Source organism: Ostrea edulis, chromosome 2 (assembly GCF_947568905.1).
Source record: "Ostrea edulis chromosome 2, xbOstEdul1.1, whole genome shotgun sequence".
Lineage (NCBI taxonomy): Eukaryota > Metazoa > Mollusca > Bivalvia > Ostreida > Ostreidae > Ostrea > Ostrea edulis.
In genome coordinates, this window is record NC_079165.1 from 69,019,913 (window position 1) to 69,035,798 (window position 15,886).

The 15,886-nt window shown below is 34.0% G+C and overlaps 1 protein-coding gene across 4 annotated transcripts in view; it reads left to right on the plus strand.

Moving 5' to 3' along the window:
* LOC125679033 (trichohyalin-like) overlaps positions 1-14,870 on the plus strand; it is a 96,078-nt gene extending 81,208 nt beyond the window's left edge. For 2 of the 4 annotated variants that reach the window (XM_056157076.1, XM_056157078.1), the window contains 14 exons: positions 889-1,023; positions 1,261-1,386; positions 1,652-1,789; positions 3,109-3,243; positions 5,110-5,244; positions 7,776-7,913; positions 8,031-8,165; positions 8,594-8,734; positions 8,992-9,129; positions 9,229-9,291; positions 9,379-9,580; positions 9,708-9,764; positions 11,790-11,885; positions 14,140-14,870. In XM_056157076.1, coding sequence (XP_056013051.1) covers positions 889-1,023; positions 1,261-1,386; positions 1,652-1,789; positions 3,109-3,243; positions 5,110-5,244; positions 7,776-7,913; positions 8,031-8,165; positions 8,594-8,734; positions 8,992-9,129; positions 9,229-9,291; positions 9,379-9,580; positions 9,708-9,764; positions 11,790-11,885; positions 14,140-14,412 — 1,912 coding nt within the window. In that variant the 3' untranslated portion in view covers positions 14,413-14,870. Of the gene's footprint in view, positions 1-888; positions 1,024-1,260; positions 1,387-1,651; positions 1,790-3,108; positions 3,244-5,109; positions 5,245-7,775; positions 7,914-8,030; positions 8,166-8,593; positions 8,735-8,991; positions 9,130-9,228; positions 9,292-9,378; positions 9,581-9,707; positions 9,765-9,945; positions 9,970-11,789; positions 11,886-14,139 lie in introns of those variants that run through there. The other 2 variants (XM_056157079.1, XM_056157077.1) reach the window with 2 other exon arrangements.
* The last annotated feature ends 1,016 nt before the right edge of the window (positions 14,871-15,886 follow it).

Sequence of the window (15,886 nt, forward strand, 5' to 3'; positions counted from 1 at the left end):
TGTACATGTAATATTCTGTACACATTCATATAGTATGTGTATGTGTTGTTTTTTGTGCATGCTTCCTGCATATACATGTATTTATTCTGTTGACTTTACCTTCAACTCATGACAGATGCACATTTAATAAATAAACAGGGAATGACTACGCTCTACTCTTAGGAATTTGATACAATTAGGAAAAAATGGTCGTTTAACATGCTTAACAACTTGCGTTTAGGGTTTGCTTATTGTTCACTCACCATTCAAGTAAGAAAGTAGAATATTTCAGGTACCATAATTGAAATATCAAATGAGAAAAGTATGGATTTTTTTTATTTGAAATGTGTGTACACTTGTATATACCTGTTAATCATCCGTTTCATATTTGGTGCTCAAAGCCCGCTGGGATCGGCCCCAGGCTTGATTCGTTGCTAAGGCCCGCTGGGACCGGCCCCGGGCACACTTTGTAATTAGCTTTATACATAGTTTTCTAATTAGGTAAGGTTTGATAGTTATTTGGTTAGGATAGTAATGAGTAGCCCCCAGAACGCCAAACTTCAATTTATGTTTCATGTGTTGGTATTTTATACAATAGGTATTGATATGTCCATGTATGTAGTTTTTATATTTAGGGGTTTTCATGTGAACCCAAATAAACTCTAAACTTAAACTCTATTGGTTGTTTATAAAATATATGTACACTTGTATATACCTGTTAATCATCCGTTTAAAACATTAATTTTTGTAATGTGATTGAAAACATATCACTCCTTAAATGACAACCATATTGAATGTATAATTATGCAAATAATATAAATATATCAATTTATTATGAAACAATACATGTAGATTTACATAGTTGCATAGTAAAAGATGAATTTAAACTTTTTATTTTTTGTCGTCCAGACTTCGAGAAACCGAAGAATTGATGAAGAAAATCAATAAAGAGAAAATTGATTTAGAGGTCAAGAATTCCACACAGAGTCGTCAGCTTCAAGATATCAAAGACGAAAAAAATAGGCTACTTACTCATATAGAAAGGTATTACATTACACATTAAAATTTTCAAATATCAGTGGAAATTAACATGCAGTGAATTGATAATTTTGTGTTGGTACGTTGATGATTGGAGGTTTCATTTTCAGGAGCTTAATTTTAGAGAATACATATATGTGTGCATCATCATTGTTGTATATTATTATAAGATAATTAACCATATACAAGAACTAAATTAACGGTGTATCTGCAGTTTTCACAAAATAATGATATCTTTTGTAGTCTTCAAGCTTCTTCTGAACGTACTGCTCAGGAAAATGAAATAACACAACAGATTTGTTTAAAATTGAAAGAAGAGCAAAGGTCTAAGGAAACAGAATTACAGAAATTAAAAACAGAAATTTCAAGGTATCAGTAAATTTGACTCTTATTTTTTTGTTGGTCATTGTGTTCAGTTGTTTTCGGTAACAGAGCAGCGAAAAAAGGAAGACTATACAAAGTCATGTACATGGTAGTACCACGACGTGCAAACCGGTGTGAAACTGAAATAAATCCAGATAATATTTGTATTTGATTTGAGAATTAATTGATGGTGTATTCATATTATTAGGGAGTAAGTAGAAAAGTTGTATGCCATGTACATTCAATTTTCCATGAAACAATTCATTTGCAGTTTACAACACAGACTGAGTGATCAGAGGATGCAAACGAAAAAGGCAAATGAAAATGATGTTCATTTAAAGGTCACAGTAGAAAGTCTAGAGACAGAAAACTCTTCGCTGCAGTCCAAACTTCAAGAACTTAGATCAAGGTATCTGCAGTCAATTTTACTAGAATGATTAAACTTCTTATTTATCAGCACAGGGACGTGTCTTATGAATGTTTTGTGATAAAGTAGCAGTATTCTAGTGGGTAGGATGTACGCTGCACAGCCGAGAAGACCCCATGTATCAAGCATAAGACGTACCTTTAAAGTAGCCAGCATTAAAAGTGAAAGTTTACTACACTGAGACCTAAAAACTGACGTCCTACATGTGTTACTGTGCTACACCTTGAGCGTCAGGCGTAGGTCAACATGCGTGTTTGTGGTGATCTGTTTATGTATGTGGTGATCTGTATACATGTATGTATGTGGTGATATGTTTATGTATGTATGTTCTGTTTATGTATGTGGTGATCTGTTTATGTATGTGGTGATCTGTATATGTATGTGGTGATCTGTTTATGTTTATGTGTGTGGTGATCTGTTTATGTGTGTGGTGATCTGTGTATGTGTGTGGTGATCTGTGTATGTGTGTGGTGATCTGTGTATGTGTGTGGTGATCTGTTTATGTATGTGGTGATCTGTGTATGTATGTGGTGATCTGTTTATGGCCAGTGATGTACAAATAGGAGTGAAATATTCTGGCATGAATGTAAATCAACAAACAAACAAGCGTAGTCTGCTGATGTGAATGTATGTACTCCACTAATAAAGGGAGAGGTATTGTACAAATGTATGTACTCCACTAATAAAGGGAGATGTATTGTACAAATCCTCGACACACAGATTGAATTAAAGAAACTTAGTACTCCAATAATAAAGGGAGATGTATTGTACAAATCCTCGACACAAATGGAATTAAAGGTACTTAGAGCAGTGGTATTACAGGCAATTATATCGCTTGGGTTCGAATTGCTATTAAAGAGTAGTAAATTCGAACATAAACAATATAATCGCCAACTTTGAGTGGTATGACGTACTTGAATAATTATTTCATTTTTTCGTACTTCTCATGGGTAATTATAGACCTGTGTAATATTTAAGAAATCTTGATAATGTGATGTCAACAATTTCCTGGTTGTTTGGAGTTGAAGTTCCAAAGATGAATTGAATATGCACTACTTAAATTTCATTCTGTGAAAAGTGCATTAGATTAAGATAGCAAATGCTTTACGACAGTTGGGTAGTCCAAATAAACCCATTTACCACATGACCAATAGAAATGTAAACACAAAACAGAAATTTTGACCACTTGGAGGTTTTCCCAATGATGCAAGGTACACCAATATCTACATGTAAGCCATAATGGAATGGATGATAAATGTATCCAGATAGCTTCCTTTATTTAGTAAGATTCAATATTTTAGACTTCAACAAGCAAGTCAAAATTTTGAGCTGGTAAAAAAAGAGAAGATGGATACAGAACAATATTATTGGCGCATAGAGAAGGACAATAAGAAAAAGCAGCAAGAAATAGAAGACCTCAGGCGAGACCTTAACAGGTACGGATAGTTAGTCATTCATGATTAGGTAGCTATCTACATATAATGTACTTATAAATCGTGTAATTAACAGGTACGGATAGTTAGTCATTCAGTAAGAAAAAGCAGTACGAAATAGAAGACCTTAGACGAGACCTTTTTCTAATGTGATATACCTGTATTTCAAAGAAAAAACGCAGTGCGATCTGCTAAAAATGCTGCTGAATATCAGAGAAAATAGTATCACTATGAATTAATTCGTAAATTTTCTGAAATGAATTTTTTAAAATTCAAATATATTAATGTTTTTTATATCATCTTTACAATTAGTATGATCAACTGATTGGATGTTTCATGCAGTTTTATGTCAAATCCGGAAAAACACCAAACAATTATGTTTTTTATTGTAGATAATAGAAGTTTAGTGTAGAAATAGTCCTGTTTATGATGATTTTGTTTAATTTTTCCCCTCATAATTATCCCAAAAGTTTGACTATTTTCTCTGTGTCATTGGTCAAAGTGGTGGTTCATAAAACTTCATAAAACACTCCAATCAGATATGACATACTAATAGTAATTGTATCTTAATTAATATGCACCCACCAACCAACAACTTGTGAAGAAAACCAAAGCTGTCCATCAGCTAGACCAACATCCACAAACTTTAGATTATCTTTGTCGTGACTCTCACATGACAAGTAAAATATTGTCTCCTTTGCGAAAAAGTCTAGATGGAAAGCAATTTTGCAAAAGAGTATTTTTTTTCTGTTTTTAACATAGAATTTTCACACAAATCATGTAGAAATTTTCATTTACAAGTGAACTCAATGATGGGGATGAATCTGAAGTCAATACATTTTTGTAACTGCGATTTTGGTTGAATTTTGAAAACAATGTGAGTGATGATCAATAGCATATCAAGGTCATAGTATTTTTTTTTTTCGTTGTTATAGTATTTCTTTTCAATTGATGCAAATGTTAACAAAGTTTATTTGCTATCAAGGTTACTGTTATCATTTTAAATCTAACACAAATTAATTGATACCTGCATCAACAAAAAACATTCATTGTGGCGTTACGCTCCTGTTGATAACGTGGTTTTGAAATTTTGCCACGTCACACGACGGTATAATTCATAACGTTTCATTTGGATAAAATCATGAATATGTCATTAGAATAAATAATGACATTTGGAAATGAAATCGTAACATTTCTCCGCACAATGATAAAATTTCCATCCAATGCATCAGTTGAAATCCCCTCAGTAGATAAAAGTGTAGTTATTTATGAATCTGTAAATGGTGGGTTATCATATGCTGTGAGAAGTCATGGGTTGATGGGTGGAAAAATGCCACCTTGAAAATGCAAAACTATCGGAGAACATACAATTGTATTAAAAGCTGATCGTAAAAGCAAATATGATGCATTATGCAAAGAATAGGTCACTAGGACGGTTATATCATTCCAACGTTTTGAAATATATAGAATGATTTTTAAGTTAATTGTTTTTTCAATCTATAAGTTCAAATAGGAGTGTCTTTGCAAAATCATTGCTCTCATTAGGATCATAACCCCAGAGCAAAACTTACATGTCAGTTTTTCTTGAAATAACATCACATATGTAATTTGTTTTATTTGATTCTGATACTAAATATACAAATAAGAAGCTTTGTACCTGAATAAGGAAGCTCAAGACATTGTGTGCTAACCAAGAAATGTTGTTGAAAGAAAAAGAAAATATTATTCAAGAAATACATATTAAGGAAATCATTTAAGAATGTTCGCAGCCGCATTCATATGATTGTGTTGATATTCGTGGACAAACTTAGTGCATATAATAATCACGCAAAATTGTAGCGTTTCATTTATTTTCATTACATTGAATAGGAATAGCGAATTAATTTCGAAATACGAAGCCGTACAAAAAGAGAAAGAAAGGTTGGAAGAAATTTCTTCTGGGTTGCGGCGTGATTTACAGTCTAAGGAGCAGGAAATTCACAGATCAAGGGATGAAATCTCAAGGTAATGCTTTATGATATATAGCTTCATTATCTTAAAAAGTTGTGATTACTAACAGAAATACTTGCCTGTAGTTTTGTAGCTGCAGAACTGTAGCTCAGGTTTACTGGAATAAACCAGAGAGATATAGATCCATGCGTTATAAAAACTGACAATTACGGTGAAAAAGTAAAGATAACGAATAGTGATCAATCACTTTTAAAATCCTATAAAGAATACAAAATTGTGAGCAAGGCAAACACGGAACCCTGTACACACCAGAGGTGGGGTCAAGTGCCTAGGAGGAGTAAGCATCCCTGGTTCACTGGCCACGCTCGCCATGAGCCCTCTATCTTTATCAGGTAAACAGAGTATTTTGTATTCAAAATCAGTAAAAATGGGAATGAAACAAATCAGACAGCATTTGACCTAATGACATGTTGTGTTTGCAAATTTTAAAATTGTTATATTCCTTTATACCTGTTTTGGTTTTCTTATGAGAATGAATTTATTCAGAAGAAAATAAGCTCTTGCTGTTGCCTTAATTCAGCTTGACTTTTAGACACACGTGTATGTGAACAACGTTTTATGTATCATCAATACTAATTTTCAGTCATATATTAATTAGATATATCCCAGTGAATGCAAAATATAAAACACAACAAAGTCTTTTATTTCATATTTGGATATGTCATTGAACAAACATAATACCGGTAAACTAACCAATCTTTATGACCTCATGTTTTCCATCATCATCTTCCTATGAATTTTCCGTTATCACCTGCACATATAGTGTTTATGTCTCTCAGCTGAATTGATATGCAAGAGAGTGTCTCGGATATAATCAACTTTTAAACCAAGGTAATTAACAAATAAGTTAATTGATGTGCCAGGGGTTTCAACGGCCTCGCTTTAAATAAGCATTTTGCAAATTCTCTTATCATTTTAATGATAAATGTGCAAATACAACCTGTCTTTAGGTTGAATGTCGTCTAACGTGTTTCATTCCAACTGCTAGGCCGTTCCTTTTATATTTTGATTTTTATGCACCCCCCCCCCCCCCCCCCCCCCCCCAGAGATCGAAAGGGGGGGGGGGACATATAGTTTTTGTCCTGTCTGGCATTCTGTCATCCTGTCTGAAACTTTAACCTTGCTAATAACTTGAACAGTAAGTGCTAGAGCTTTGATATTTCACATGAGTATTCCTTGTGACAAGAACTTTTCGTGGTTACCAACATTGACCTTGACATTTGACCTACTTTTTAAAAAATTTGACATTGCTCATAACTTCTAAATGGTAAATATTAGAGCTTTCATATTGCACATGAGCATTTCTTATGACAAGATCTTTCTATTAGTACCAAGATATTTGTCCTTGTGACCTTGGCCATCTTTGGAATTGACCATTATCGGGGGCATTTGTGTTTCACAAACACATCTTGTTACAATAAGAATTACTCAGTTTATCCTGTCAAGAGGACTTGTGGATGTGACCTGTCAACAAGGGATCCTTCCTTCTCCTAGTCAACTGATCCCACCTCTGGTGTATTCATGGGTCTGTTTTGTGCTGCAGATTCATATTTGTTAAATTTATGGTCTCTGGGGTTAGTTTGGAGCTAAAAGGCTTCACCGGAAACTATATGTAGGAAGCTTTAAAGAAAACCTTTAGAGGAAAGCAGTGTCACACTAAATCATGTTAATATGTTAGTATTCCCAGTTTGCATGGATTCAGGGTTTTCTTCATATATGGACAATATGGTCAGAACCGGGGATTAAACATTACATGATGCTTGACTATAGGGGAATATAGGACATTCCTATGTTTGGTGGATTCTAATTTGGTTACGTTATGACCCTGTTTGGCTTATGTCAATCTAATTAAATTAGATCCTATTAGATGAGCGGATCATAGGATCTAATTTTATGTTGTACTATAGTGTGGGTTCAGTTTTTTGTGGGGTCAAAGAGAAAAAAACTTGGGTTTTTTTAAATCAATGAAGAACAGCAAAACCAGGTCAATTCAGATGCATGTTGGGGTCCACGGGACTCTTGTTAATATATCAAATATTAGTCTCTGTTTTCATTTGATACAGTACAATTTTCATTTTTTTCCCTTTCTGATTCCCTTGTAATGTAGGGAATGATTGTTGTATATTGAATGTGAATGTAGTCTCCAGCCTAATTTGAAAAAATAGTATTTGAGATTTAACTTATCATTTGTGTGTAATAATTTATGCTCAGCTCATGGATAAAAAACATGAATAAGAATTGTGCTTTCTTCATTCATTCCTAACTATAATTTTCATTTAATTCTGTTCATTTTCAAATGAATATTTAAAAAAGCCATTTTAGGGAACAGTATCATAGTTACTTAATTTCAGAAATATTTGCTTGAAATGATTTAAATGTTTTTTATTCAGAAATGTATTGTAAAATATTTCTCACCTTCAAAGAATGCAAAAAATGGTCAATAAAAGTTACACAAAATGCGTAAAAGGGAAAAGTAGAAAACATTTTTTTTTAATGGCATAATTCATTGAATGTATCCTATTTAGGTTAACCAACAACTTGACTGTCATTGAGAGAGAAGCCGATCTATTGAAGAAAACATATTCGCATGACGAGAACAAAGGACGAGTCATTTTGGAAGAAAAAACAAAAATTGAAAAGGAACTTACAGATGTTAAATCCACGTAATGATGATTATTCTCCTTATTGAAAGCATTATATTGCAAACGTTAATAGCTATATAAGCATTCAATATACCAGGGTATTGCAGTAAATTAAAACAATGTTGATGTATTCTGTAGTGTTGACCAATTGATGAAAGAGTGCAAAGATTTACATAGGGATAAGGATAATGCAGACAAAAAATGTATTAAAATGTCTAAAGCAATACGAGAAAAAGAGGACGAAGCAGAGCATCTAGCGGATAAGCTTGCAACGTGAGTAGGAGAACTACAACTATTGAATTAATCTAGAATTTTAACCGAGTAAATATGATCATCCTTTCTGAGGTTTTTATCGGTTTTGTTAAGATATTGTAGACATATTTTTTCCGTGTGGGATTGATTTACATTATGTACGCAATCATACATTTTGGGTGGAAATTCGTCCCAGCGTATAAATGTACAATTGCAATCCAAGAAACCCACGTAATGTTCTACCTGCGGATTGAGCAATAATTGTTATTTTGTGGAATTATGATCACATGGAAATGTACATATGCAGTATTTAGTAAATAAGCAAACAAATAAACAGGAGTACATGAATAGGATGCTTTATCTATTTATATTAACTGAATGATAATCAGACTGTGATTTAATAATAAAATGAATTGATCAAAGAAACATTAATGATATATTGTTCATAGAACTGAAGAAAAGCTATCCGCACTGGCTGAAGACAATGAAAGGCTGAGACGATCGCCAGGTCATGATTCGACAGGAATCAATCAGAAACTTCAGAGAGAAAACAACGCCCTGCAGTCCGAACTGGAACGTGTCACCTCAAAGTACTGTATCATTAACATTCTATAATAAATGCCTGTAGGAAACTTCTTTAGGTTTAAGTATTTCGTTGGTTTACGATGCTTTTCATCACATGATAATGATCGAGAACGGTCATTTTCTTCTAGTTTGATAAGGATCAACTTGGCAGGAACTGTCATGCTTTAGCTTTAATATAGAATGTAAGCTTTGATATAATGATTGCGAGAAATAATGCAAGAAATTATCAAAGAAATGTTTATGATAATGATCTGTTTGGTAGTTTTGAAGAAAGGATTTCCATGCTGGTTGAAGAAAACAAAAAGCTGCGAATATCACCAGATCATTCAGGGGGAATCATCCAGAGACTCGAGAGAAAGAACACGACTCTGCAATCTGAACTGGAACGTGTTGCCTCAAAGTAATCTTTTTACTTCTTAGAACATTAAACATCTTTTTGAAATATATTGCATTTCGCCTTGTTTCACCTGATGTTTATGAGTACTACGATTTTCTTCAGCTTGGATCAGCTAAAACGAGATTATACAGAAGTGAAAAAAGAAAAAGATCATGCACTTAACAGGTTTGTGTTTAAGGTGCTGCAGATTAAACAGTCTTTGTATATAATTCTGATTTGAAAAGACTTCATTCAGTTAATGTGGATTTTCAGATTGAGTTCGGTAGCTGGAGAAAAGCTTAGAGATAACAACCCTGGTATAGCTGATCTAAGTGACGAAAACCGCCCGATCAATCTGGGTGAAAAGTTCAGCCAGTTGTATGATGACCAGTGGACAGACGCTATGGAAAATCTGGAGGAAAATCTCCGATTTGGTGAAACAGACGGCATCCGATGTCTTTTAAACATACTAAAGGTTTAAAAAGTCGCCTTAGTTTTAAAATTTCAATAATATTTTAAAAATAACTTTCAATTTCAAATTTTAGCTCATTAAAACAAACAGTTGTTGTTTTATGTTTTATCAATTTATCACTGCTTTCTAGAGAGTGTTTGACGAATGTGTCAGGATTTCGGATGAACAATTTACTCAGCTGAAAGAGGTTTGTTATTACATGTACGAGTGATTTAATGTTTCAAATTCATCTTTTACATGTACATATGAGCATCATAAAAGAAATTCTTGAATCATAAATTGGACAATGCATATTGAATATAATGATATATAAATATCACTTAATACATGTAATATGGTACTTAAAGTTGATGTTAAAATTTTTGTAGTGTGGCCTCCAGTAGAATTGTAACGTAAGCGTTCAGTAATTCCACCCAAACACATGCATTTCATTGATAGCAACATCGATGGCATTTCTCTTAAAAGATGTTTTGAATACAAACAAAAATACAAATGAATCTGACATTGTACATGTGTATTATGATGCATGTACGACTTTTGTAATGTTCTGTGCAATACAATGTTTCTGCTGCTTACCAATTCTTGCTTTGCAATTTGCACATATTGTTGAATTAGGAATAATAAATGAAACACAAAATGAGAGATTAATGGAACCATTCATTGAATAGAGTAGGAGATTGTGAAATTATATCATTGGAATAATATTCACAATCTAGAACGAGGCTTTGCTGTAACCTAAGAAACCAAGGATGTCCCCCAGAAAGCTATATTAAAACAATACAGTTTTTCACAATGCAATGTAAATCATAAAAAATATATGATGTCATAATCAGTAATGATGTCAGTAGCAGTGTAAGACAGAAAAATATCACATGGTTATCTGACATGGGTTATATTGGTCTCGCATGGGGGATTATATAAGAAAGATTTGGAACTTAATCTTGTATCTCCATTTTTGAGAACCCCCCAGTAAATTACCGGAAGTCATTTGAATTTGACTTATACTATGCTCTTTAAAGAGGTTCACACCTGACATTTGGAGTAATGTCAATTTTTTGGAAAGTGTATTTTTAATTTCTATGTTGAAGGAGAATGAGGAAATTGAAAAGAAAAACTGGGGTCGCAATGCTTGTTATTGAGCTAAAGTGTTCTAAACATGACCTTTTTATTCAATTAAATTTGATTTGTCTGTTGGTTGACACAATTTAATATAAGCAAGAGAAATCAATCATTGCATAAAATAGATGCATAATCATGTCTTCTAACAATACAGATTAAAAAAAAAAGTTTAATACAAGTAACGGAAATAAATGACCTTTTTGCACTTGATATACAAAAAAAATTTAGATATCGAATTTGAGAGTTTAAAATGACATATTAGGAGTAATGTCGATTTCTAAAATTTCACTTAATTTTCAAGGTCTTGTCTTAAAATTTAAAATGGAACTAATAAAAGAGGGGGTTTGAGACCAAATTTTTAAATTATTGGCGACAATATTGAATTCTTATACAGAATTTTGAGTAAATTGATTTAAACTTTTTTAAGAATCAGTGTTCTATTTGGAAAAATATATCAACCAAATTAATAAATTATAACATCTGATCTAGTTCCAAGTGTCAACTACTTGTATCATGATTTTGAAATACACGTATAGGAGTATAAAAATAAAGATATATTAGATGAAACAGGAACTGTAAAATCATGCAGATTTATAACTTTTTGATTAATCAATCCTTCTGCCACAAAACATAGTCCCTGCGAAACCCTTTCAAGATTTAAATTGCCACAATTTTTTTCATCTGGATAGAGTTCAGCAATAGATGTGTAAAATTTTGCACCAATAGAATCAGTATTGAACCAGTAAATACTTAGTTGTAGCACCCTGTGCAATTGTGCTCAAAAGCTCAGGAACTAACTTCCTTGAAGGTCTTTTTACTTGTGTCTGATTCAGATTTGAAGGTGCATACTTGGATCAATTGAGAAATGTTCTTTGATTTTGTTTTCCCACTTTATTTCAATGATTTTCTTTATAAGAAGAAAATTTTTGATATTTCTCATGTCATGTAATCTAACACATTATTTCTCAAATGAGGAAAACAAAATAGTTTACGTCAAAACTGCAAATACTGAGGGAAGTATAGGTTCATTACAGTGTGTGACTATGTAGCATGTGGCCATTAACTAAATTTAATTCAGAACTCTTCATTACAGATAACTGGTACAACAAATTTACCAAGTGATCAACTGAAGAAGTTGAAAGACTTGCGCAAATCTACAGCTTTACAGTCAGTCAAAAATGTGAAACAAGTAAGTTGTTGCAGCTTACTATAAATGATAACTGATGGTAAAAGGTGTTTCAATTCAATATCAGATTGGGGATGTATTCCAATTGAGGTAAAATGCTCCGATCGGGTAAATTCCATAAAGAAGTAAACTCTTACCTTAGAAAGTCACCTACCCTTCCCGTTTTAGATGAAGTTAAAATATCACAACATACCTGATTATATTCACCTAATGGGCGATAATACCGTGTTTACACTTTTTACATAGTAACATTTCGAAGTGATGATATGTTTACGATGCTACTGTTAGGGTGAGTGCAGCCACTGGATACTTCTATGTATAGATTTACCCATAAGAGGCACGTAGAATAAGAAATTCCAAAGGTATCCTTTGTATGGACAGTTGTCAGAGCATCTCAACATTTTGCAACACGACTTTAGACATTAATTCAATGCGGGAAATATAAACAGTGGATTGTGACATCTTTTTAGCTCACCTTAACCGAAGGCTCAAGTGAGCTTTTCTGATCAAAATTTGTCCGTTGTCTGTCGGCGTCGTAAACTTTTCATATTTTCGACTTCTTCCCAAGAACCGCTGGGCCAATTTCAACCAAACTTGCCACAAAGCATCCTTGGGTGAAGGGGTTCAAGTAAGTTCACAGGAAGGGCCACACTCTCTTTCAAGGGGAGATAATCACAAAAATAGGATGGGGTCTTTTAAAAATCTTCTCAAGAACCAATGGGCCAGAGGAGCTGAAATTTTCATGAAAGCTTCCTAATATAGTGCAGATCCAAGTTTGTTAAAATCCTGGCCTCCGGGGGTATGATGGGGCCACAATAGGGGATCAAAGTTTTACATACAAATATATAGGCAAAATCTTCTCAAAAACTACTAGACCAGGAAAATTGAAATTTACATGAAAGCTTCCTGACATAGTGCAGATTCAAGTTTGTTAAGATCATGGCCCCCAGGGGTAAGATGAGGCGACAATAGGGGATCAGTTTTTACCTACAGATGTTTAGGGAAATTCATTAAAAATCTTCTGAAAAATCATTTGGCCAGAAAAGTTTACATTCACATGAAAGCTTCCTGACCTAGTCCAGATTCAATTTTGAAAAAATTATGGCCCCCGGGAGTAGGTTGGGGTCACAATAGAGATAAAAGTTTTACATGCAAATATATAGGAAAAATCTTCAGATATTTAGCCAAGGTGACTCAGGTGAGCGATGTGGCCCATGGGCCTCTTGTGTTGTTTTGTTTTCATCAACAACAAAATGTAAGAAGAGTTTTACAATGTCTGTCTGAAAATATTCGCAAATGAAAATTTAAAATAATTACTATTTGTTGTCTGTAGTAAATCAAATACTTCGATTTTACTTTTAAAGTTAAATGAAAATGATGATGAGTTTAATCATAGTCATTGGAGGTCTTGACAAGTAAGCGAAGGTCACAGCCTGCAAAGAATTTATTTGAAGGAATCAAGATGACGGCAGCCAGGTTGAGACGAAAATGCTCATGGTATAGCGTCAACTTTCGTTGCTTTGTTGACTAATTCGTTCTTATACATGTGTAATCTTTAGAGCTTTCACTAGCGTCCCAAAGAGGGTCGCTGCGCTCGCTCTAATTCCAATAACTAGAAGAACTGTTCTGCGTATGATCAGTTTTTAAATCGAGGCAGGCTACTGACAAACAAGTTCATGTTATAGGGGTTTCAACAGTCTCATTTAAAGTCAGCATTTCGCAAATTTCATGGTCGTTAAAATCTTTGGGTGAAATGCTGTCTGACGTGTTTCATACTGATTGTTAGGCCGTTCTTGGCACGTTGATTTTGACTACGGATTACTCCATTTACATGATCAAGAGATAGGGCTCACAGCAGATGTGACCGATCAACAGGGGATGCTTCATTCTCCTAAACAACTTATTCCTTATGGTTGAACGTTTTAAATTACTCTTACCTAAATGTATATATACGAAGATAGCGAGAGAGAAAAAGGGAGGGGGATTTTTCAACCTCTTAAAACATAGAAAGAAGCACCCTCTATTGATTATTTTTATGCATGTAGATATATATAATTAAATGCTAGTGCTTTGATTGAGTGTTGTTGACTTATTCTCGTTAATTACCGTAACACATTGATTTTAGCTTCATCACATCACAATAACCTTTGTGTACAAACAACACTGAGTTTCCCGAATGTACATTATGTAACATTAGGGTAGTGACGGAGCGAGGGGATTGATGTTAAGCTCACTTGTTTTTCTTTTATACTTACAGCTCGTTAACAAAACAATGTCAGCTGTGTTTGGTAAAGAGAAAGTTGCTTGTCAGTCTTACATCGATCGCAGCACAGAACTATGTTGGTTAATGAGTGTACAAGATCCACCCGTTGTGATTGATTTTACTGCCGTCCATGGACAAGAAATGAACGATAAAACGTTCCGGAAATTCACAAAGACCGGGTCGAAGATTGACTTCCTAGTGTGGCCGATGATTCGTTTGCACAAAAGTGGACCTCTGTTACAAAAAGGAGTGGTTCAGCCTATTTGAGGCTGCGCATGCTAGTATATTCATGATGCATGCTTGAACTTTAATGGCATTTTCATTCAAGACAGTTTTCACACTTTAAAAGTGTATAAAATCAAATGGGAATACACTTAGTACGTATATTTAGGTTCTAAACTGTTACCTAACATGTATTTTATCACAAGAGTATTGTATTTATAGTTTTTAAGATTATATAATATCATTTTTATCTGATGACTCTTGACTTACTATTACTATTTATATACATGTAGATGAGTATACAGTTCATTATTTTTATGATATGGATACAAATATTAAGTTACCCAAGGAGAGTAGTATTCATTGAGTTCGAATGGCAAGATAGATATTCTCTTCGAGGGGAAGTTAACCATCGTATTCATCTCATAAAAGTAAATATTTTATTAACGTATGAAGTCCTTACTCTTTTAATCAAATACAACGAAATAAACAGTTGTATCATTTGATACTTTCTACTTGTTTTTCAAAACGGTTGCAATGGACCAATGTTTAAAGTGTTCGCTTCGTGACAGGGAGATTGTGCATTCGATCACGCTCATTCCCTCGAGCCCTGCTCGACTCTTAGCCGCTTCCAACTTGAGACATGACTCAATGTTTCTTCACTGAAATCTCCAGATTCCGTAGTGAGAGTCTCTCAGACGAGACCTTAACGACCAAAGTTCACCCCCCCCCCCCCCCCCCCCCCATCTAATTAAAATTAGATGTTAGATCCGCTCATATATTCGCTACACAAAGCGAGTATGTGAGCGGATCTAACCTCTAATTTTAATTAGATTGCCTGCCTGCCCCCCCCCCCCCCCCCCCCCCCCCCAATTTTACCTGCATAATGATCAATGGTAAGCCGCCTGTTAATGAAACGATTGATTGATTGTATATTGTCTAACGTCTCTCCCGAGAATTTTTCACTCATGAAAACATCACCAATGCCGGTAAGGACTGCAAAATTTAGGCCTATGCTCGGTGCTTACAGTCTTTGAGCAGGGAGGGATCTTTATTGTGCCACACCTGCTGTAACATTGGGTCTCAGATCTTGCAGTCTCATCTAAAGGACAGCCCCATTTATTCGCCTCTTACAACAAGCAAGGGGTACTGAGGACCTATTCTGACCCGGATCAAAAGACCTTGGGTTTATTAACATCTGCAGAGAGCGTGTCTGCAGCTACCTGTGGAAGGTGTTTGAATAACGAAAGAAGACGATATATTAACAACATTCTTTAAATCTTGACATGGCCCGGTCTACCTGAGTTTTGATAGCCTTGACATGTCTGCAACTTCTATAATTCCAATTCTTAAAAGTTACTTAGAATAGAGTAGTATTTTATCCTACTTTATATACCTATAAAAGAAGAATTTAATTAGTTATGTCGATCTTTAGTGCCCATTTATATATAATTATAATGAATAAATAATTTCATTATTAGAAAACGATATTAAAATGAATTTTTATTAATAATTAGAA